The sequence below is a fragment of the Pristiophorus japonicus genome, chromosome 2 (assembly GCF_044704955.1).
Source record: "Pristiophorus japonicus isolate sPriJap1 chromosome 2, sPriJap1.hap1, whole genome shotgun sequence".
Taxonomy (NCBI): Eukaryota; Metazoa; Chordata; class Chondrichthyes; family Pristiophoridae; genus Pristiophorus; species Pristiophorus japonicus.
The window spans coordinates 170,195,637-170,218,619 of record NC_091978.1 but is presented as its reverse complement, the minus strand read 5'-3'; the positions used below and the strand labels follow the sequence as shown (position 1 = coordinate 170,218,619).

The window sequence follows — 22,983 nt, the reverse complement described above, 5'->3', positions numbered from 1 at the left end:
CCCTCCTCCTCCTTCTCCCTCCCCCCCCACCCCTCCTCCTCCTTCTCCCTCCCCCTCCTCCCCTCCTCCTTCTCCCTCCCCCCCCACCCCTCCTCCTTCTCCCCCACTCCCCCCACCCCTTCTCCTTCTCCCTCCCCCCCTACCCCTTCTTCTTCTCCCTCCCTCCCCACCTCTTCTTCTCCCTCTCCCCCCCCACCCCTTCTCCTTCTCTCTCCCCCCCCCCCCCCACCCGTTCTCCTTCTCCCTCCCCCCCCCCACCACTTCTCCTTCTCCCTCCCCCCCACCCCCACCCCTTCTCCTTCTCCCTCCCCCCCACCCCTCCTCCTTCTCCCTCCCCCCCCACCCCTCCTCCTTCTCCCTCCCCCCCACCCCTCCTCCTTCTCCCTCCCCCCCACCCCTCCTCCTTCTCCCTCCCCCCCCACCCCTCCTCCTTCTCCCTCCCCCCCCACCCCTCCTCCTTCTCCCTCCCCCCCCACCCCTCCTCCTTCTCCCTCCCCCCCCCACCCCTCCTCCTTCTCCCTCCCCCCCCACCCCTCCTCCTTCTCCCTCCCCCCCCCACCCCTCCTCCTTCTCCCTCCCCCCCCCACCCCTCCTCCTTCTCCCTCCCCCCCCCACCCCTCCTCCTTCTCCCTCCCCCCCCCCCACCCCTCCTCCTTCTCCCTCCCCCCCCCCCACCCCTCCTCCTTCTCCCTCCCCCCCCACCCCTCCTCCTTCTCCCTCCCCCCCCACCCCTCCTCCTTCTCCCTCCCCCCCCCACCCCTCCTCTTTCTCTCTCCCCCCCCCACTCCTCCTCCTTCTCCCTCCCCCCCACCCCTCCCTCCTTCTCCCTCCCCCCCACCCCTCCCTCCTTCTCCCTCCCCCCCACCCCTCCCTCCTTCTCCGCGCACACGCCTCCCTCCTTCACTTCTCCTCTTTTCTCCCAGACGACCTCCTGGACGGGGCCGGCGACCCAAGCAGCTCCTCAGAGTAATCCCCCCTCCCCCCTTTCTGATGTTCCGAAATCCGGAAATACCCAAACCTGGGCTTGGATCTGTCTGGATTCGTGACGTCAGAAACACACAAGAACACAAGAAATAGGAGCAGGAGTAGGCCATACAGCCCCTCAAGCCTGCTTCGCCATTTAATAAGATCATGGCTGATCCAATCATGGACTCGGGTCCACTTCCCTGCCCACTCCCCATAACCCCTTATTTCCTTATCGTTTAAGAAACTGTCTCTTTCTGTCTTAAATTTATTCAATGTCCCAGCTTCCACAGCTCTCTGAAGCAGCAAATTTCACATATTTGCACCCCTCCGAGAAGAAATTTCTCCTCATCTCAGTTTTAAATGGGTGGCCCCTTATTCTAAGATTATGCCTCTAGTTCTAGTCTCCCCCATCAGTGGAAACATCCTCTCTGCATCCACCTTGTCAAGCCCCCTCATAATCTTATATGTTTCGATAAGATCACCTCTCATTTTCCTGAATTGCAGTGAGTAGAGGCCCAACCTACTCAACCTTTCCTCATAAGTCAACACCCTTATTTCTGTAATCAACCTAGTGAACCTCCTCTGAACTGCCTTCAAAGCAAGTATATCCTTTCGTAAATATGGAAACCAAAACTGCAGGCAGTGTTCTAGGTGTGGCCTCACCAATACCCTGTATAACTGTAGCAAGACTTCCCTGCTTTTATACTCCATCCCCTTTGCAATAAAGGCCAAGATACCATTGGCCTTCCTATCACTTGCTGTATCTGCATACTAACCTTTTGTGTTTCATGCATAAGTGCCCCCAGGTCCCGCTGTACTGCAGCACTTTGCACTTTTTCTCCATTTAAATAATAACTTGCCTTTTGATTTTTTTTTCCTGCCAAAGTGCATGACCGCACGCTTTCCAACATTATACTCCATTTGCCAAATTTTTACCCACTCACTTAGCCTGTCTATGTCCTTTTGCAGATTTTTTGTGTCCTCCTCACACACTGCTTTTCCTCCCATCTTTGTAACGTCAGCAAACTTGGCCGAAGTCCAGAAAAACATGAAAACCGGCTCGGCCTCGATCCTGAGGTTGCCGGATTCGGGACGCTCAACTGGTATTTCTACATCTGGTTGCACTTTCAGCTAAAGTGCTGTTCAAATAAGCTGAAAGGAAAGAATTTTAATATATTAGATTTGTTTTTGAAAGTTATTTTCAATTATATTCAGATGCTGAGAAATACTTTTAAGAATATTCCTCTTATTTTTATGTATGTCATTCTTCTATGTGTTTCCAAAACTATAAGTGAAGTAAAATTTCAGTTCTTGTTTCAGATAGTGTGAATCTGTAACTGTTGTTAAAATGTGTTAAATAATCTCTTAAAAAGGATTTCTGGTCAATATCCTCACAAAGCCTTTTTAATATCTGTGGTCTTGTAAAGTAGAAATTGAGCTTTTCAGACTTGAAAATTAAATTTATGGTGCTTTTCATATTTTGTTTTCAGTATACAAGAGCACTGTGACCAACCAAAGCCTCTGGCATAGCATGCGATCTAATCTACCTGTCATCACTGGCATCCAGCTGCGTTTATGTTCATCAAATGACAAAAAGGATGGCACCTCTGAGTACAGTGCATCAGCTTCCATCGGGATGGAGTCCAGTGCTAAACAAAATCCCAAAAGGCCTGGTAAAATCACAATTATTCTATTCTATTCTATATTGCAATTTGCTGCAGACCAAAAGAAAGGCTTACCACCAATCCGTACATCCTTTTGTATGCAACATGTAAATTGACCAGCACACATTTTGTGTGTTTTGTCCTGACTATTTTGGAATTTAGCTTCTTGTGATGTTGGAAAGAGTAACTGCTCCCAGACAGTATCTCTCAAGGTATTATCAGCACTATTTTAAAGTGTTTTTAAAACATCAAGGGAAGGAACTTTATTTTTTATGCTTTGAGTACGTTTGTACTGTGAATAAATCCATTGAAGTAGTATGATCTTAATTTGTTGGAACAAACAAACAGTACAACACTTTTGTACTTCATGATGGTTTGGCTGAGTACAATCAAACACAAACTTAAATTCTGCAGGTCAGTTATGTGTCCAAATGAATTATATTTTAAACCATATAATGGTTTCTGCCTCGGTAGCCACTTGTGATAAAGTATTCCACGTCCTTATGGCCTTCAGTGAAAAAATGTTTACCTTCCCTCTTTGTACCTGTTATAATCCTCAGTGTATGCCCCCTGGTTCATCATTTGCCAACCAGAAGAAACAATCTTGCAGTGGTTACTCAAAGCATTTTATAATTTTGAAAACCTCAAAGATCACTCCTCATCTTCTGTTAATGAAAATTGTCCCAATTTTCAAGCTTTCCTTCATAAACATAACCTCATTCCCAGAGCATTCTAATCAATGTACCCTTTCCACAGCTCTAATATAACAGGGGGTGCCCAAAACTCTGGGAGAAAAGGTTTGTGCAAAATATTATTGCAACTTCCTTAAATAGATAAATTAAACCCCAATAATATGTTTGTTTGTCACAAATTCTAGGACCAGGTATTCAGGCTCAAGTTTATAAGATGAAGGTGCACAGATAGTTTAGGTGATCTTCTTGATGCAGGTGGTGGTGAAAGTATGCGACAGACTGCCCACTCATTCAGGCTAAACCAGATTTCTCAACACATCCTGCTTGACCCAAAGCTGAGCTTCAAACCCTGGATTCTTTCCTTCATCAAGATCTTACTTCTACTCCACAACATATCCTGTCTTCTCCACTGCCTCTGCCCCTCGGCTGCTGAAACCTTCATTCACACTTTTCTTCTTCTTGGACTCTCTCCAATATTCCTCATTCACAGTTTAGTCAGTTTTAGACTTAATTTCTCCAATGTTCTCCTCACTAGCCACCCATCCTCTACACTCCATAAACTCCAGCTACTTGCATCCTAAACCCACGCTAAGTTCTGCTCACCCATCACCTGTGCCCTTACTGAACCTGTACTAATTCCATGCATTAAATTTAAAATTCTTGTCCTCGCCTTCAAATCCCTCCGTTGACTCACTGCTTCACCTACTCTGCAACCATCGACAGTCTTGGAATCGTCTCCCGCACCCTTTGGTCTTTTGCGCATCCACTTCCTTCTGCCTAACCATTGGAGGCGGGGCCTTCAATCACCTTGGCCTAATTTTCCACAACCGCCTCCCTTAAACCCCTTTGCCTTTGTACTTATCGGCCCTTTTAAAAACATTCTCAACACATTTTTTGACCAAGCTTTCGGTCACTCTTCTTCAATGCATTGTGGTTCAGCATCTGCTTTTATATTTCTATTAGCAGTTTTCCCCACTCTTCCCTGTAAAATGCTACATGATAATTTCTATGTTAAAACATGATCTGTAAATACAATTGCTGGTAATTGCTGTGCTGTCTTTTGATTTTATGAACCTGAATATTTTAATAGCTTCCTGTTTATCTTCACAGTTCAAGGGTCCAGTGTTCCGGGTCAAATCCAAGTAAAAGGTAAGCAATTTTATTTTGTGCAATAATTAAATACCACGGCTTATGCATGTTACTGGACAAGTAATCCAGAGACCTGAATAAATAATCCAGAGAATGGGGGTTCAAATTTGAACAGCAATCCAGTTAGTCGCATTCCCCTGCTCTTTTTCCATATCTCTGCAATTTGTTCTCATTTAAATATTTATCCAATTCCTTCTAAGGCTACTATTTAATCTGTATGCACCACTGTATCGGGCAGCGCATTCCAAATCCTAACCACTCGGCGTTTTAAATTAAAAAAAAAAGTTTTTCCTCATGCCATTTCTGGTTCTTTTGCCAATCTTAGATCTGTGCCCTCTAGTTATTGACCCTTCAGCCACTAGAAACAGTTTCTCTCTTTACTTTATCTAAACCCTTTATAATTCTCATCAGCTCTATCAAATCTCCTCTTAGCTGTTTCTGCTCTAAGGAGAATAACCCCAGCTTCTCCAGTCTATCCACATAACTGTAATCCCTCATCCCTGGAACCATTCTAGTAAATCTCTTCTGTGCCCTCTCCAAAGCCTTCATGTCCTTCCTGAAGTGTGGTGCCCTCAATTAGACACAATACTCTAGCTGGGGCCGGACTAGCGTTGGTATACGTTTTGCTTAACTTCCTGGCTTTTGTACACTCTGCCTCTATTTTTAAAGCCCAGGATCCCATATGTTTTATTAACTGCTTTGTTAACCTGTCCTGTTGGGACGGGCTTCACTTGAACTGTGCTGGGACTATGGCCTAACGAATTGAATAACCCTGGCTGTAGAGAGGGGCTTTAAACTAAATAGTTGGGGGGAGGGTTCAGGTGAACAGAAATGCAAAAAGTCAGAAAGGAGAAGGCAATAGAGCAAGGTAGCGATGGGGGAAATGAAAATCAAAGTGTAACAAAGGGACAGAATGTATAAAAATAAGTGTATCAGAAAGTGGGGTCAATGCAGGGAAAAACGGTAGAAAGACAAAATTAAAAGCTCTATCTGAAAGCACGCAACATTCGTAATACGATAGATGAGCTCACACCACAAATAGACACAAATGGGTATGATCTGATAGCCATTACAGAGATGTGGTTGCAAGGAGACCATGGCTAGGAACTGAATATTCAAGGGTATTTGACTATTCTGAAGGATAGACAGAAAGGAAAAGGAGGTGGGGTAGCTCTGTTAATAAAGCATGAGATCAGTGCAGTCATGAGAAATGACATTGGCTCAGAAGATCAAGATGTAAAATCAGTGTGGTGGAGATAAGGAATAATAAGGGGATGAAGTCACTGGTGGGCATAGTCCAAAGGCCCCCGAACAGTAGCCACACTGTCGGACAGGGTATAAACCACAAAATAATGGAGGCTTGTAAAAAAGGTACGGCAATAATCATGGGCGATTTTAATCTTATTGATTGGCCAAATCAAATTGGCAATGGTAGCCTTGAGTAAGAGTTCATAGTGTAATCTGGATGGTTTCCTTGAACAGCACATTGTGGAACCAACCAGGGAGCAGGTTATCTTAGATCTAGTACTGTGTAATGAGAGCAGATTAATAAATGATCTCCTAGTAAAGGATCTTCTAGGAAAGAGTGATCATAGCATGGTTGAATTTCAAATTCAGTTGGAGGGTGAGAAAGTTGGGTCTCAAAGGTATGAAGGCAGAGTTGGCTAAACTAGACTGGGGAAAATAGATTAAAGTGTGGGATGGTTGATGAGCAGTGGCGGCAGACATTTAAGGAGATATTTCATAACTCTCAACAAAAATATATTCCAGGAGAAGGAAAGATTTTGAGAAGGGAGAACCATCTGTGGCTAACTAAGGAAGTAAAGGATGGTATCAAATTGAAAACAAAGGCATACAAAGTGGCCAAGACTAGTGAGAGGCCAGAGCATTGGGAATTTTTAAAAAACCAACAAAGGACAACTTTTTAAAAAAAAATGAGAGAGGGAGAAGATGGATTATGAGAGTAAACTACAAGAAATATAAAAACAGATAGTAAGAGCTTTTACAGGTATATAAAAAGGAAAAGAATAGCTAAAGTAAATGTTGGTCCCTTAGAGGATGAGACTAGGGAATTAATAATGGGGAACAAGGAAATGGCAGAGACTTTGAACAAATATTTTGTATCGGTCTTCACGGTAGACCTTCACCTCCCAATAGTGGATAATTAAGGAGCAATAGGGAGGGAAGAACTTGATACCGATGTGGAATTGGTACGGGTGGAGCTACGGAATAGCAAAGGGCAGAAAACGCTAGTGAGAGTTGTGTACAGACCACCAAACAGTAGTAGTGCGGTAGGGGACAGCATCAAACAAGAAATTAGGGATGCATGCAATAAAGGTACAGCAGTTATCATGGGTGACTTTAATTTACATATTGATTGGGCTAACCAAACTGGTAGCAATGCGGTGGAGGAGAATTTCCTGGAGTGTATTAGGGATGGTTTTCTAGACCAATATGTCGAGGAACCAACTAGAGAGCTGGCCATCCTAGACTGGGTGATGTGTAATGATAAAGGACTAATTAGCAATCTTGTGTGCGAGGCCCCTTGGGGAAGAGTGACCATAATATGGTAGAATTCTTTATTAAGATGGAGAGTGACACAGTTAATTCCAAGACTAGGGTCCTGAATTTAAGGAAAGGTAACTTCGATGGTATGAGACGTGAATTGGCAGAATAGACTGGCGAGTGATACTTAAAGGGTTGATAGGCAATGGCAAACATTTAAAGATCACATGGATGAACTTCAACAATTGTACATCCCTGTCTGGAGTAAAAATAAAACTCTGAAGGTGGCTCAACTGTGACTAACAAGGGAAATTAAGGATAGTGTTAAATCCAAGGAAGAGGCATATAAATTGGCCAGAAAAAGCATCAAACCTGAGGACTGGGTGAATTTTACAATACAGCAGAGGAGGACAAAGGGTTTAATTAGGAGAGAGAAAATAGAGTATGAGAGGAAGCTTGCTGGGAACATAAAAACTGACTGCAAAAGCTTCTATAGATATGTGAGGAGAAAAAGATTAGTGAAAACAAACGTAGGTCCCTTGCAGTCAGATTCAGGTGAATTTATAATGGGGAACAAAGAAATGGCGGACCAGTTAAACAAATACTTTGTGTCTTCCTTCGTGAAGACAGAACCAAATAACCTTCCGGAAATACTAGGGGACCAAGAGTCTAGTGAGAAGGAGGAACTGAAGGAAATCCTTATTGGGTGGGAAATTGTGTTAGGGAAATTGATGGGATTGAAGGCTGATAAATCCCAGAGTACTTAAGGAAGTAGCCCTAGAAATAGTGGATGCATTGGTGATCATTTTCTAACAGTCTATTGACTCTGGATCGGTTCCTATGGATTGGAGGGTAGTTAATGTAACACCACTTTTTAAGAAAGGAGGGAGAGAGAAAACGGGTAATTATAGACCAGTTAGCCTGACATCAGTAGTGGGGAAAATGTTGGAATCAATTATTAAAGATGAAATAGCAGCACATTTGGAAAGCAGTGATGGGATCGGTCCAAGTCAGCATGGATTTATGAAAGGGAAATCATGCTTGACAAATCTTCTATAATTTTTTCAGGATGTAACTAGTAGAATGGACAAGGGAGAACCAGTGGATGTGGTGTATTTGGACTTTCAAAAGGCTTTTGACAAGGTCCCACACAAGAGATTTGTGGGCAAAATTAAAGCACATGGTATTTGCGGTAATGTACTGACGTGGATAGAGAACTGGTTGGCAGACAGGAAGCAGAGAGTCGGGATAAATGAGTCTTTTTCAGAAAATGGAAGGCGGTGACTAGTGGGGTACCGCAGGGCTCAGTGCTGGGATCCCAGCTATTTACAATATACATTAATGGTTTGGATGAGGGAATTGAGTGTAATATCTCCAAGTTTGCAGATGACACTAAGCTGAGTGGCGGTGTGAGCTGTGAGGAGGATGCTAAAAGGCTGCAGGGGGACTTGGACAGGTTAGGTGAGTGGGCAAACGCGTGGCAGATGCAGTATAATGTGGATAAATGTGAGGTTATCCAATTTGGTGGCAAAAACACGAAGACAGAATATTATCTGAATGGCGGCAGATTAGGAAAAGGGGAGGTGCAACGAGACCTGGGTATCATGGTGCATCAGTCATTGAAAGTTGGCATGCAGGTACAGCAGGCAGTGCAGAAGACAAATGGTATGTTGGCCTTCATAGCTAGGAGATTCGCGTATAGGAGCAGGGAGATCTTACTGCAGTTGTACAGGGCCTTGGTGAAGCCTCACCTGGAATATTGTGTTCAGTTTTGGTCGTCTAATCTGAGAAAGGATGTTCTTGCTATTGAGGGAGTGCAGCAAATGTTCACCAGACTGATTCCTGGGATGGCAGGCCTGACATATGAGGAGAGACTGGATCGACTGGGCCTGTGTTCACTGGAGTTTAGAAGGATGAGAGGGGATCTCATAGAAACATATACAATTTTGGTGGGACTGGATAGGTTAGATGCAGGAAGAATGTTCCCGATGTTTGGGAAGTCCAGAACTAGGGGACATGGTCTTAAGGATAAGGGGTAATCCATTTAAGACTGAGATGAGGAGAAGCTTCTTCACTCTGAGTTGTTAACCTGTGGAATTCCCTGCCGCAGAGAGTTGTTGATGCCAGTTCATTGGATATATTCAAGCGGGAATTAAATATAACCCTTACAGCCAAAGGGATCAAGGGGTATGGAGAGAAAGCAGGAAAGGGGTACTGAGGTGAATGATCAGCCATGATCTTATTGAATGGTGGTGCAGGCTCGAAGGGCCGAATGGCCTACTCCTGCACCTATTTTCTATGTTTCTATGTTAATATAATCACTATCACTAAAGAAGAGGTGCTCAATAAAATAATGGGACTAAAGGCGGACAAGTCCCCTGGACCTGATGGCTTGCATCCTACGGTTTTAAAAGAAGTGGTTGCAGAGATCGAGGATGCATTGGTTGTAATCTACCAAAATTCTGGTGTGGTCCCAGCAGATTGGAAAACTGCAAATGTAATGCCCCTATTTATAAAAAAAAAAGGAGGCAGACAGAAAGCAGGAAACTATCGACCAGTTAGCCTAACATCTGTCGTTGGGAAAATGCTGGAGTCCATTATTAAGGAAGCAGTAGCAGGACATTTGGAAAAGCATGATGCAATCAAGCAGAGTAAACATGGTTTCATGAAAGGGAAATCATGTTTGACAAATTTGCTGGAGTTCTTTGAGGATGTAATGAGTAGGGTGGATAAGGGGGAACCAGTGGATGTGGTGTATTTGGATTTCCAGAAGGCATTTAATAAAGTGCCACATAAAAGGTTACTGCACAAGATAAAAGGTCACTGGGTTGAGAGTAATATATTAGCATGGATAGAGGATTGGCTAACTAACAGAAAACAGAGTCGGGATAAATGAGTTATTTTCCGGTGGCAAACAGTAACTATTGGGATGCCGCAGGGATCGGTGCTGAGGCCTCAACTATTTACAATCTATATTAATGACTTGGATGAAGAGACTGAGTGTAATGTAGCCAAGTTTGCTGATGATACAAAGATGGGCAGGAGAGCAAATTGTGAGGAGGACACAAGAAATAAGTGAGTGGGCAAAACTTTGGCAGATGGACTATAATGTGGGAAAATGTGAGGTTATCCAGTTTAGCAGAAAAAATAGAAAAGCACACTATAATTTAAATGGCGAAACATTGCAAAGTGCTGCAGTACAGAGGGACCTGGGGGTCCTTATGCATGAAACTCAAAAAGTTAGTATGCAGGTACAGCAAGTAATCATAAAGGCAAATGGAATGTTGGCCTTTATTGCAAGCGGGATAGAGTATAAAAGCAGAGAAGTCCTGCTACAACTATACAGGGTATTGGTATGGTCACACCTAGCGTACTGCGCACAATTTTCGTCTCCGTATTTAAGGAAAGAAACATTGGAGGCTGCTCAGAGAAGAGTCACTAGGTTGATTCCAGAGATGAGGGGGTTGACTTATGAAAGATAGGTTGAGTAGGTTTAGCCGATACTCATTGGAATTCAGAATAATGAGAGATGATCTTATCGAAACGTATAAGATAATGAGGGGGCTCAACAAGGTGGATGCAGAGAGGATATTTCCATTCATAGGAGAATCTAAAACTCGGGGACATAGTCTCAGAATATGGAGGCGCCCATTTAAACCTGAGATGAGGAGGAATTTCTTCTCTGAGGGTTGTAAATCTATGGAATTGTCTGCCCCAGAGAGCTGTTGAGGCTGGGTCATTGAATATATTTAAGGTGGAGATAGACAGATTTTTGAGTGATAAGGGAATAAAGGGTAATGGGGAGCGGGCAGGGAAGTGGAGCTGAGTCCATGATCGGATCAGCCATGATATTAAATGGCGGAACAGGCCTGAGGGGCCAAATGGTCTACTCCTTCTATTTCTTATGTTCTTACAACATTTGTAATCCTCCAGTCCTCTGACACCACCCCTGTATCTCAGGAGGAGTGGAGGTTTGTGGCCAGCACCTACACAATTTCTGCCCTTGCTTTCCTCAGCAACCAAGGATGCATCCCATCTGGACCGGGTGATTTAATTTACTTTAACTGCTGCCAGCATTTGTAGTACCTCTATCTATTTTTATTTCGTTCACTATCCTGACAACCTCCTTGTTTCATCAAAGCACATGGTATTGGGGGTAATGTGCAGACGTGGATGGAGAGCTGGTTGGCAGACAGGAAGCAGAGAGTCGGGATTAACGGGTCCTTTTCAAAATGGCAGGCAGTGGCTAATGGAGTGCCGCGGGGCTCAGTGCTGGGACCCCGGCTCTTTACAATGTATATTGGTGATTTGGATGATGGAGTTGAGTGTAGTATCTCCAAGTTTGCAGATGATGCTAAACTAGGTGGCAGTGTGAGCTGTGAGGAGGACGCTAAGAGGCTGCAGGGTGATTTGGACAGGTTAGGCGAGTGGGAAAATACATGGCAGATGCAGTATAATGTGGATAAATGTGAGGTTATCCACTCTGGGGGCAAAAATGCGAAAGCAGAATATTATCTGAATGGTGGCAGATTAGGAAAAGGAGAGGTGCAGCGAGACCTGGGTGTCATGGTTCATCAGTCATTGAAAGTTGGCAGGCGGTGAAAAAGGCAAATGGTATGTTGGCCTTCATAGCAAGGGGATTTGAGTATAGGAGCAGGGAAGTCTTACTGCAGTTGTACAGGGCCTTGGTGAGGCCCCACCTGGAATATTGTGTTCAGTTTTGGTCTCCTAATCTGAGGAAGGACGTTCTTGCTATTGAAGGAGTGCAGCTAAGGTTCACCAGACTGATTCCTGGGATGGCTGGACTGACGTATGAGGAGAGACTGGATCGACTGGGCCTGTATTCACTGGAGTTTAGAAAGATGAGAGGGGATCTCATAGAAACATATAAAATTCTGACGGGACTGGACAGGTTAGATACAGGAAGAATGTTCCCGATGTTGGGGAATTCCAGAACCAAGAGACACAGTCTAAGGATAAGGGATAAGCCATTTAGGACTGAGATGAGGAGAAACTTCTTCACTCAGAGAGTTGTTAACCTGTGGAATTCCCTACCGCAGAGAGTTGTTGATGCCAGTTCATTGGCTATATTCAAGATATGGCCCTTACGGCTAAAGGGATCAAGGGGTATGGAGGGAAAGCAGGAAAGGGGTACTGAAGGAATGATCAGCCATGATCTTATTGAATGGTGGTGCAGGCTCGAAGGACCGGATGGCCTACTCCTGCACCTATTTTCTCTTTCTATGTTTCTATCATAGGCAATCCCTCGGAATCGAGGAAGACTTGCTTCCACTCCTAATGTGAGTTCTTTGGTGGCTGAACAGTCCAACACGAGAGCCACGGACCCTGTCACAGGTGGGACTGATATTCATCGGGGGGTGGGGTGGCACTGATTTACCACACGCTCCTTCCGCTGCCTGCGCCTGACCTCTTCGAAAAACTCAAAGCCCTCCCGGATGAAGGAGCTCCGCATAGAGCAGTTGCTTCGGGAGTCCCGTGTCTGGCATGCAGACTAAGTGGCCTGCCCAGCGAAGCTGATCGAGTGTGGTTACTGCTTCAATGCTGAGGATGTTAGCCTGGGCGAGGACACTGATGTTGGTGCGTCTGTCGTCCCAGGGGATTTGCAGGATCTTGCGGAGACATTGTTGGTGCTATATCTCCAGCGACTTCATGTGTCTTCTGTAAGTCGTCCATGCCTCTGATCCATTCAGGAGGGCGAGTATTACTACAGCCCTGTAGACCATGAGCTTGGTAATAGGTTTGAGGGCCTGGTCTTTGAACACTTATTTTCCCCGGATGGCCGAAGGCTACACTGGCGCACTGGAGGCGATGTTGAATCTCCGCATCAATGTCTGCCTTTGTTGACAGGAGGCTCCCGAGGTATGGGAAGTGGTCCACGTAGTCGAGGGCCGCGCCGTAAATCTTGATGACTTGGCGGCAGTGCTATGCGGCGAGGACAGGCTGGTGGAGGACCTTTTTGTCTTGCGTAAGGCCCATGCTTTCATATGCCTCGGTGAATACATCGACTATATCCTGGAGTTCAGCCTCAGAATGTGCGCAGATGCAGGCGTCGTCCGCATACTGCAGTTCAACGACAGAGGTTTAGGTGGTCTTAGACCTGGTCTGGAGACGGTGTAGGTTAAACAGCTTCCCACTGGTTCTGTAGTTTAGTTCCACTCCAGCGGGTAGCTTGTTGACAGTGAGGTGGAGCATGGCAATGAGGAAGATTGAGAAAAGGGTTGGATTGATGACGCAGCCCTGTTTGACCCCGGTTCGGACATGGAATGGGTCTGTAGCGGATCCGCTGGTAAAGATCATGGCCTGCATGGATAATGGAAATTTAAGATGGCTGCTGGGGTGGCAGCTCTCTGAGGAGATTCCCTGAGAAAACAAACTTATAGGTAGAATCTTGAGCCATCCGACAACTTTCATTCTCAACCTCCTCCCCTCCCACTGTCTAAACTTTTCCTCCTCGTTTACTGTAGCTTTGGCAAAGTCCTCTTACTTGGTCAACACGGATGCAAAGTACTCTTGCCTTCTCCCTCCACCAATATATCTCAATTGTGATCCCTGATCGGTGCCACCACTCCTCTGACAACTCTTACTAGTTTATACCTATAGAAAAGCTTTGGATTCCCTTTTGCATTAGCCGCTAATCTATTCTCGTACTGTTTCTTTGCCCTTATTTCCTTTTTCACTCATCCTCTACTTTTTAAATTCAGCCTCATTTTCCCTTGTATTACCAAGCCGACAGCTGTCATATACGCCCCTTTTCTGTTTCATCCTACTCTCTTTTAATTTCTTCTTCATCCGGGGGGCTTTAGCTTAGGATGCCCTCCTTTCGCCCTTGTGAGAATGCACCTAGACTGTACCCAAACCATCTCCTCTTTAAAGGCTGCCCATTGTTCCATTACATTTCTGCCTGCCAATCTTTGACTCCAGTTTACCTGGGCCAGATCCCCCCCTCAATTCGCTGAAATTAGCCCTTCTCCAGCTAAGTATTTTTACTCTAGATTGCATTCTAATTGCATAACTAATCTAAACCGTATAATACTCTGATCCCCACTCTGACATACTCCATTTGACCACTTAATTCCCCAGGACTAGATCAAGCAATTCCTCCTTCCTCATTGGGCAGGAAACATACTGATCAAGAATGTTCTTCTGAACACACATCAGAAATTTCTCTCCCTCGCTACCTTTAACAAAATCACAGCCCCTTTCAATATTGAGGTAGTTAAAGTCTTCCATTATTATTACTATACAGTTCATGCACCTCTCAGTAATACACCAAGTAGCATAATAGCTGCTCTATTGTATCTTCATGCCTCAAGGACATACTCTCTCTTTTGCACTGTAATATTTTCCTCAATCAAGACTACTACCCCTCCTTTTTTTTCTTTCCTTCCATAACTTTCCTGATACAGTGTACCCAGGAATATTAAGCATCTAATCCTCCCATTTTTTAAGTCGGGTCTCCGTTATCGCCACTACACTAAGCTTCCACGTGGCTAAGAACACAATAATTAGGAGCAGGAGTAGGCCATATAGCCCCTGGAGCCTGCTCTATCATTCAATAAGATCATGGCTGATCTTTGACCTCAACTCCACTTTCCCACCCGATTTCCGTATCTCTTTATTCCCCTAGAATGCAAAAATCTATCTCTATCTCAGCCTTGAATATACTCAACAATTCAGCATCTACAGCCCTTTGGGGTAGAGAATTCACAACCCTTTGAGTGAAGAAGTTCCTCCTCATCTCAATCTTAAATGGCCAACCTCTTATCCTGAGACTGTACACCCCATTTCTAGACTCTCCAGCCAGGGGAAACAACCTCTCAGCACCTACCTTGTCAGCCCTGCTCAAAATTTTATGTTTCATTGAGGTCACACCTCATTCTTCTACACTGTAGAGAGTATAGACCCAATCTACTCAATCTCTCCTCATAGGACAATCCTCTCATCCGAGGAATCAATCTAGTGAACCTTTGTTGCACTGCCTCCAAGGTAAGTATATCCTTCCTTGGATAGGAAGACCAAAACTCTGCACAGTACTCCAGGTGTGGTCTTACCAAACCCCTGTACAATTGTAGCAAGACTTCCTTACTCTTGTACTCCAACACCCTTGCAATAAAGCCCACTATGCCATTTGCCTTTCTAATTGCTTGCTGTACCTGCATGCTAAGTCTGTGTTTCCTGTACAAACACACCTAAATCTCTCTAAACACCAATATTTAATTGTTTCTCACCTTTTTAAAAAAAAATATATTCTGTTTTTCTGTTCTTCCTACCAAACTGAATAGTCTCAAATTTCCCCACATTATATTCCATCTGCCTGAATACTTATTGCCCACTGACTTAACCTGTCTATAGCCCTTTGACCTCCTCACAGTTTACACCTATCTTTGTATCGTCAGCAAACTTGGGTACATTACACTCGGTCCCTTCATCTAAGTCAATACTATAAATTGTAAATAGCTGAGGCTCAAGCACTGATCCTTGCAGCACCCCACTAGTTACAGGCTGCCAACCTGAAAATGACCCATTTATCCCACCTCTCTGTTTACTGTCCGTTAACCAATCGTCTAGCTGTGCTAATATATTACCCCCAACATTATGAGCCCTTATCTTGTGAAACAATCTCTTATGTGGTACTTTATCGAATGACCTTTGGAAATCCAAATATATTATATTCACTGGTTCTCCTTTTATCTCCCTTGCTAATGACATCCTCAATAAACTCTAATAAATTTCTTAAACATGATTTCCATTTCATAAAGCCATGTTGACTGTCCAATCATATTATAATTTTCTAAATGCCCTGTTTCCACTTGTTTAATAATGGATTCCAGCATTTACCCGACAGCGTATGTCAGGCTAATTGACCTTTGGTTCCCTGTTTTCTCTCTCCCTCCTTTCTTGAATAACAGGGTTACAATTGCTACCTTCCAATCCACTGAGACAGTTCTGGAATCAACAGAATTTTGGAAAATCACAACCAATGCATCCACTTTCTTTGCAGCCACCTCTTTTAGAACCTTGGTGTGTTGGCTTTTTAGTCCCCTTTGTTTCTCGAGTACTTTTTCGCCACTAATATTAATTACTTTAAGTTCCTCACTCTTATTAGCCCCTTGGTTCCCCGCTATTTTTGGTCTGCTTTTTTTTTGTCTTCTATTGTGAAGACAGATAAAAAAATATTTGTTTAAAGCCTCTGCCATTTCCTTATTCCCCATTTATACTTTCTCCTGTCGTGGTCACTAAGGGATCAATGCTTAGTTTTGCTACTCTCGTCCTTTTTACATACTAGTGGAAGCTCTTAAAATCTGTTTTCATATGTCTTGCTAGTTTGTAGGCTCTTCAACGCTAGCTATACTGTTCTATTTTCTTCCTTTTTATCAATATTTTGGTCATCCTTTGCTGGTTTATGAAGCTCTTCCCAATCCTCAGGCTAACTACCATTCTTCACAACATTTTAAGCCTCTTTAATCTAATACTATCCTTCACTTTAGTTAGCCACCTTTCCAGTGGATTTTTTATTCGCAATGGAATGTATATTCGTTGCGAATTTTAAAATATTTCTTTAAATATTTGCCGCTGCTTATCTATTGTCATCCCTTTTAATGTAATGTCCCAATCTACCTTTGCCAACTTACACCTCATATCTATTTAATTGGCTTTATTTAAGTTTAAGACTTTCATTATGGACTTAAATATTTCACACTCAAATTCAATGTGAAATTCATAAGAACATAAGAAATAGAAGCAGGAGTAGGCAATACGGCCCCTTGAGCCTGCTCCGCCATTTAATACGGTCATGGCTGATCCAATCATGGACTCGGGTCCACTTCCCTGCCTGCTCCCTTATCGGTTAAGAAGCTGTCTATCTCTGTCTTAAATTTATTCAACGTCCCGGCTTCCACAGCTCTCTGAGGCAGTGAATTCCACAGATTTACAACCCTCAGAGAAGAAATTCCTCCTCATCTCAGTTTTAAATGGGCAGCCCCTTATTCTAAGATTATGCCCCCAAGTTCTAGTCTACCCTATCAGTGGAAACATCCTCTCTCTGCATCTACCTTGTCAAGCCCCCTCAATCTTATGTTTCAATAAAGTCACCTCTCATTCTTCTGAATTCCAATGAGTAGAGGTCCAACCTACTCGACCTTTCCTCATAAGTCAACCCCCTCATTTCCAGAATCCACCTAATGAACCTTCTCTGAACTGCCTCCCAAAGCAAGTATATCCATTCGTAAATATGGAAACCAAAACTGTACGCAGTATTCCAGGTGTGGCCTCACCAATACCCTGTATAACTATAGCAAGAATTTCCTGCTTTTATACTCCATCCCCTTTGCAGTAAAGGTCAAGATTCCATTGGCCTTCCTGATCACTTGCTGTACCTGCATACTAACCTTTTGTGTTTCATGCACAAGTGCCCCCAAGTCCTGCTGTACTGCAGCACTTTGCAATTTTTCCCCATTTAAATAATAGCTTGCTCTTTGTTTTTTTTCTGTCAAAGTGCATGACCTCACACTTTCCAACATTATACTCCATCTGCCAAATTTTCGCCCACTCACTTAGCCTGTCTATATCCTTTTGCAGATTTTTTGAGTCCTCCTCACACATTGCTTTTCCTCCCATCTTTGTATCATCAGCAAACTTGGCTATGTTACACTCAGTCCCTCCTTCCAAGTCATTAATATAGATTGTAAATAGTTGGGGTCCTACCCCCTCACGCTCATTTCTCATTCTACCTGTCTTTTCGGAGCGTCAGGTGCTCTCGAATATTTAGTTCCCAACCTTGGTCACCTTGTAATCACGTCTCTGTAATGGTTATTCGATCAAACCCATGTATTTTGTGCCACTAATTCTTCTATCTTGTTACAAATGCTTTGTGTTTTAAGATAGAGCTTTTAAAATTTTAACGTTTTAACCATTATTCCCTGCTTTCACCTTATTCGTTGATGCACTATTACCGTTAAACTCTCTGACCCTTTCTGTCACACTCTGCCTATCTTTACCCAAATCGCCACACTGTTCTGTTACCTTTTAGATGTCTAAATTTCCCCCCCACCTGAACCCTCCCAACCCCCTTTAGTTTAAAACCCTATGTACTTGTTCAATTTGCAGGACACTGGTCCCAGTTAGGTGCAAGTGATGCCCACCCCAACGGAACAGCCCCCTCTTTCCCCAGCATCATGAATCGAAACCCTTTCCTCTCACACCAGTCTCTGAGCCATGCATTTAACTCTGATTTGCGTGTCCCTATGCCAATTTGCATGTGGCTCAAGTAACAATCCAGAGATTATTACATGAGGTTATGCATTTTAATTTGGAGCCTAGCTCCTTAAACTCTCAGCAGGAGCTCATTCCTAGTTGTGGTTGTTTCCTACATGGGCCACGGCAACTGGGTCCTCCCCCTCCCAGTTTGCCAGCTATGGCTCAGTGGATAGCACACTTGCCAGACCACCGCTTAATCTGATGTGTCATTGACATCAACATAGCCCCAAAGCAGGTGGAGCAGCAGAAGCAGTCCTGCAAAAAAGTCAATGCCAGGGCACTTAAAGACCCAGCTAAGAGAACCCTATGCAGTCAGCGTCTCAGCTAACCTGGCGTGCCTTGATGACCCCGAGACGCAGAATGCCACAGCGCTTGGTCTGCCCTCCAGGCCTATATAACCAGTGTCTGCAAAGAGACGCTCGGGCACTCAACCAGGAAACGCCAGGATTGGTTTGATGAGAATGATCAGTAGATCCATGGACTAATAGATTGCAAGCGCAGGGCATTTTTGAGCCTTAAACAACAACCCACCCCGGGAGCAGCAAAGCAGCATTACAGACAGCTCAAGGCTGAGGTCCAACAAAAAACCCGGGACCTAAAGAAAAGGTGGTGGATGGAGAAAGCACAGGAGATACAGTAGCTGGCCGACAGCCATGATGTGCGAGGATTCTTCATTGTAGCCAAGGCCACCTGCGGTCAAAACACCCAAGGCCCCACCCCGCTGCTGGCCAAGAACGGGGAAACGCTCATCAAGGACACCGAGGCCTCGGCCCGCTGGAAGGAGCACTTCGAAGATCTCCTCAATCGAGACTCTGCCTTTGACTCGAGTGTCCTTGACTCCATCCCTCAGCATGCTACCTGCCATCACCTCAGTAAAACCCCAACACTGCATGAGGTAGAAAAAGCCATAAGACAGCTTAAGAACAACAAGGCTATGGGTGTGAACGGAATTCCTGCTGAGGCACTGAAGTATGGTGGAGAGGCACTACTGGTGCAAATACATGACCTCATCTCTCTCATCTGGAGGGAGGAGAGCATGCCGGAGATCTCAGATGCAGTATTGTGACCACCTTTAAAAAAAGAGGACAAGTCCGACTGCGGCAACTACAGAGGAATCTCCCTGTTATCAGCCACTGGAAAAGTCGTCGCTAGAGTCCTCCTCAACCGTCTTCTCCCTGTGGCCGAGGAGCTCCTCCCGGAGTCACGGTGCGGATTTCGTCCCCTATGGCGCACAACGGACATGATTTTTACAGCTCAGCTGCAGGAAAAATGCAGGGAACAGCACCAGCCCTTGTACATGGCCACCTTCGACCTTACAAAGGCCTTTGACACTGTCAACCGCGAGGGTCTATGGAGTGTTGTCCTCCGTTTCGGATGCCCTCAAAAGTTCGTCACCATCCTCCGTCTGCTCCACGACGACATGCAGGCCGTGATCCTTACCAACGGATCCATTACAGATCCAATCCATGTCCTGACTGGGGTCAAACAGGGCTGCGTCATCACCCCAACCCTCTTCTCAATCTTCCTCGCTGCCATGCTCCACCTCACAGTCAACAAGCTCCCTGTTGACTGTGAAGTGGAACTAAACTACAGAACTATTGGGAACCTGTTCAACCTTCGCCGTATCCAGGCCAGGTCCAAGACCACCCTAACCTCTGTCGTCGAGCTACAGTACGCCGACAACGCCTGCGTCTGCGCACATACAGAGGCTGAACTCCAGGACATAGTCGACGTATTTACTGAGGCGTACGAAAGCATAGGCCTTATGCTAAACATCCGTAAGACACGGGTCCTCCACCAGCCTGTCCTCGTTGCATAGCATTGTCCCCCAGTCATCAAGATCCACGGTGCGGCCCTGGACAACGTGGACCATTTCCCATACCTCGGGAGCCTCTTATCAACAAGAACAGACATTGACGACGAGATTCAACACCGCCTCCAGTGCGCCACTGCAGTCTTCGGACGCCTGAGGAAAAGAGTGTTTGAAGACCAAGCCCTCAAAACTGCCACCAAGCTCATGATCTACAGGGCTGTAGTAATACCCGCCCTCCTGTATGGCTGAGACATGGACCATGTACAGTAGACACCTCAAGTCGCACCAACGATGCCGCCGCAAGATCCTACAAATCCCCTGGGAGGACAGACGCACCAACATTAGCGTCCTCGACCTGGCCAACCTCCCCAGCATTGAAGCACTGACCACCCTTGATCAGCTCTGCTGGGCAGGCCACATTGTTCGCATGCCAGACACGAGACTCCTAAAGAAAACGCTCTACTCGGAACTCCTTCACGGCAAACGAACCAAAGGGGGGCAGAGGAAATGTTACAGGGACATCCTGAAAGCCTTCCTGAAAAAATGCAACATCTCCACTGACGCCTGGGAGTCCCTGGCCAAAGACCACCCTAAGTAGAGGAAGTGCATCTGGGAGGGCGCCGAGCACCTCGAGTCTCATCGCCGAGAGCATATAGAAATCAAGCGCAGGCAGTGTAGAGAGTGTGCGGCAAGCCTGTCCCAATCACCCTTTCCCTCAACGACTATCTGTCCCACCTGTGACAGGGACTGTGGTTCTCGTATTGGACTGTTCAGCCACCTAAGGACTAATTTTCAAGAGTGGAAGCAAATATTCCTCGATTCCGGGGGACTGCCTAATGATGATGATGATAATGACACTTGCCTCTGAATCAGAAGGTTGTGGGTTCAAGTCCCACTCCAGGAACTTGAGCACATAAATCTAAGCTGACACTCCAGTGCAGTACTGAGGGAGTGCTGCACTGTCGGAGGTGCTGTCTTTTGGATGAAACGTTAAACTGAGGCCTCGTCTGCGTTCTCAGCTGGACATAAAAGATTGCATGGCACTATTTTGAAGAAGAGCAGGGGAGTTTTCCACTCAGTCCTGGCCAATATTTATCCCTCAATCAATATCACTAAAAGCAGATTATCTGGTCATTATCACATTGCTGTGTGCAAATTGTCTTCCGTGTTTCCCACATTACAACAGTGACTACACTTCAAAAATAATTGGCTGTAAAGCGCTTTGAGGCATCCAGTGGTTGTGAAAGGTGCTATATAACTGCAAGTCTTTTCTTTTTCCCACTCCAAATTCTTCTCCAGCCGCTAGGAGATATCCTTAACGCTGGCAGCGGGCAGGCAACACGGCCTTTGGAACTCCCGGTCGCGGCTGCAGAGAACAGTATCTATCCCATTGACCTATATAGTCCCCTACCAACATTCCTTTTCATTTCCTCCCACTTGATTGGCCTCCTGTACCATGGTGCCATGGTCAGTTTGCTCATCCACCCTGCAGGCTCTGCCCTCATCCAAACAGGCAGCAAAAACTTCATACCTGTTTGATAAGGGCATAGACCAAGGCTCCTCCAGCCCTGCACATGGGGTCACCTTAAATGGCTGAGTTGCAGTCACGCCATCCTGTCCCTGACCTCTAACCAGACCTGTACCACTACCTAACCTAAAGGGTGAGACTGCCTCCTGAATCAGTGTCCAGGTAATTTTCCCCGTATCTGATGCCCCACAATGTCTGCAGCTTGGACTGCAGCTCAACAACTCTGAGCTGAAGTTCCTCGAAATGCAGACACTTTGTGGAAACGTGGCTGTCCACAAACTCCCACATGCTGTAGTTGTGTCACACAACCTGAACTGCCATCCTTTTATAACCTTGATTATTTAATTATTTAATTAATTACAGTTTATGTATTCCCTCCAAATTCCCAACTTTAACACTCTGTTTAGAGCACTCGGTTTAAAACCACTGTGTCAGCAGATACTGGTTACTGGTGATTTGCATCTGCAGCTCATCAACCTTATTGACCACACTTCTTGCATTTGCACACATGCATTCAAACTTAACTTAGATCTTTTTTCAATTTTCTATGATTCTACCTAAATCTGTATTATTTCTAAGTCTAAATGACACCCCCCCCCAGGTCCTCTGCAACTTGTTTCTAATTTTTAATACTACATCTTCGTGCCCAACCCCCTGTCAAATTAGATTAGACCCTCCCCTGGTTGGTTGGACAACTGTAATGGCCGCTGTCTTCTAGTGGGAGTTCAGGCCTGAGGCTTGGTTGAGCTGGCAACTATCATGGCATCTGTGTCTTGATTTTGTGTAGAATATAATTGGTGAATTAGAAAATTCAGAAAGTGGACCTTTTTGGTAGAATGTGGTCATTTTTATGGAATGTGGTGATGTAAGCTATTTCATAGAAATTAACCAATTTGGTAGGAGAACAGGCACTGGAAGCATTGAACTGAAGCGTATAAGACACAAATATTGTAAAGATTATTTAAATATTTGAATAGTATGTGAAGTATTGTCAGTGATATGTGAATGCTTAACATACATGTATCAAAATTCTCTGATGCTTCCATTAAAAGAGGAGAGGATTTGATGATGTCTACAACAGTAATTTCTAGCCTATACTACTTGGTAATTAGACAATGAGTGGTTTTAACCCTGTGAATGAATATGTATTTGGGATTATGGGATCCAATTTTGGCCATGACTTGCTCCAATTTTTTTGGAGTAAGTTGGTATTTCTGGTGTAAATTTAAAAAAAAAACTCCCATTTTCCCCAATCAACTTGCTCCAGAGTAACCCGGTTAGGTACGATTTTTTTTTAGTTCAGGTTTTTTTTTCAAAAGGTGGCGTTCCTAGCCACTTATGCCAGTTTTGGCCATTTAGGCAATTCTGGCCAGCTAAAAGTTACTCCAA

General features: G+C 44.8%; 1 protein-coding gene across 1 annotated transcript in view; it reads left to right on the top strand.

Moving 5' to 3' along the window:
* slc30a9 (solute carrier family 30 member 9) overlaps window positions 1-22,983 on the top strand; it is a 233,118-nt gene that overhangs the window by 58,831 nt on the left and 151,304 nt on the right. Inside the window, exons 3-4 of the mRNA XM_070860729.1 lie at window positions 2,457-2,639; window positions 4,433-4,471. Of these exons, the coding sequence (XP_070716830.1) occupies window positions 2,457-2,639; window positions 4,433-4,471 (222 nt within the window). The remainder of the gene's footprint in view (window positions 1-2,456; window positions 2,640-4,432; window positions 4,472-22,983) is intronic.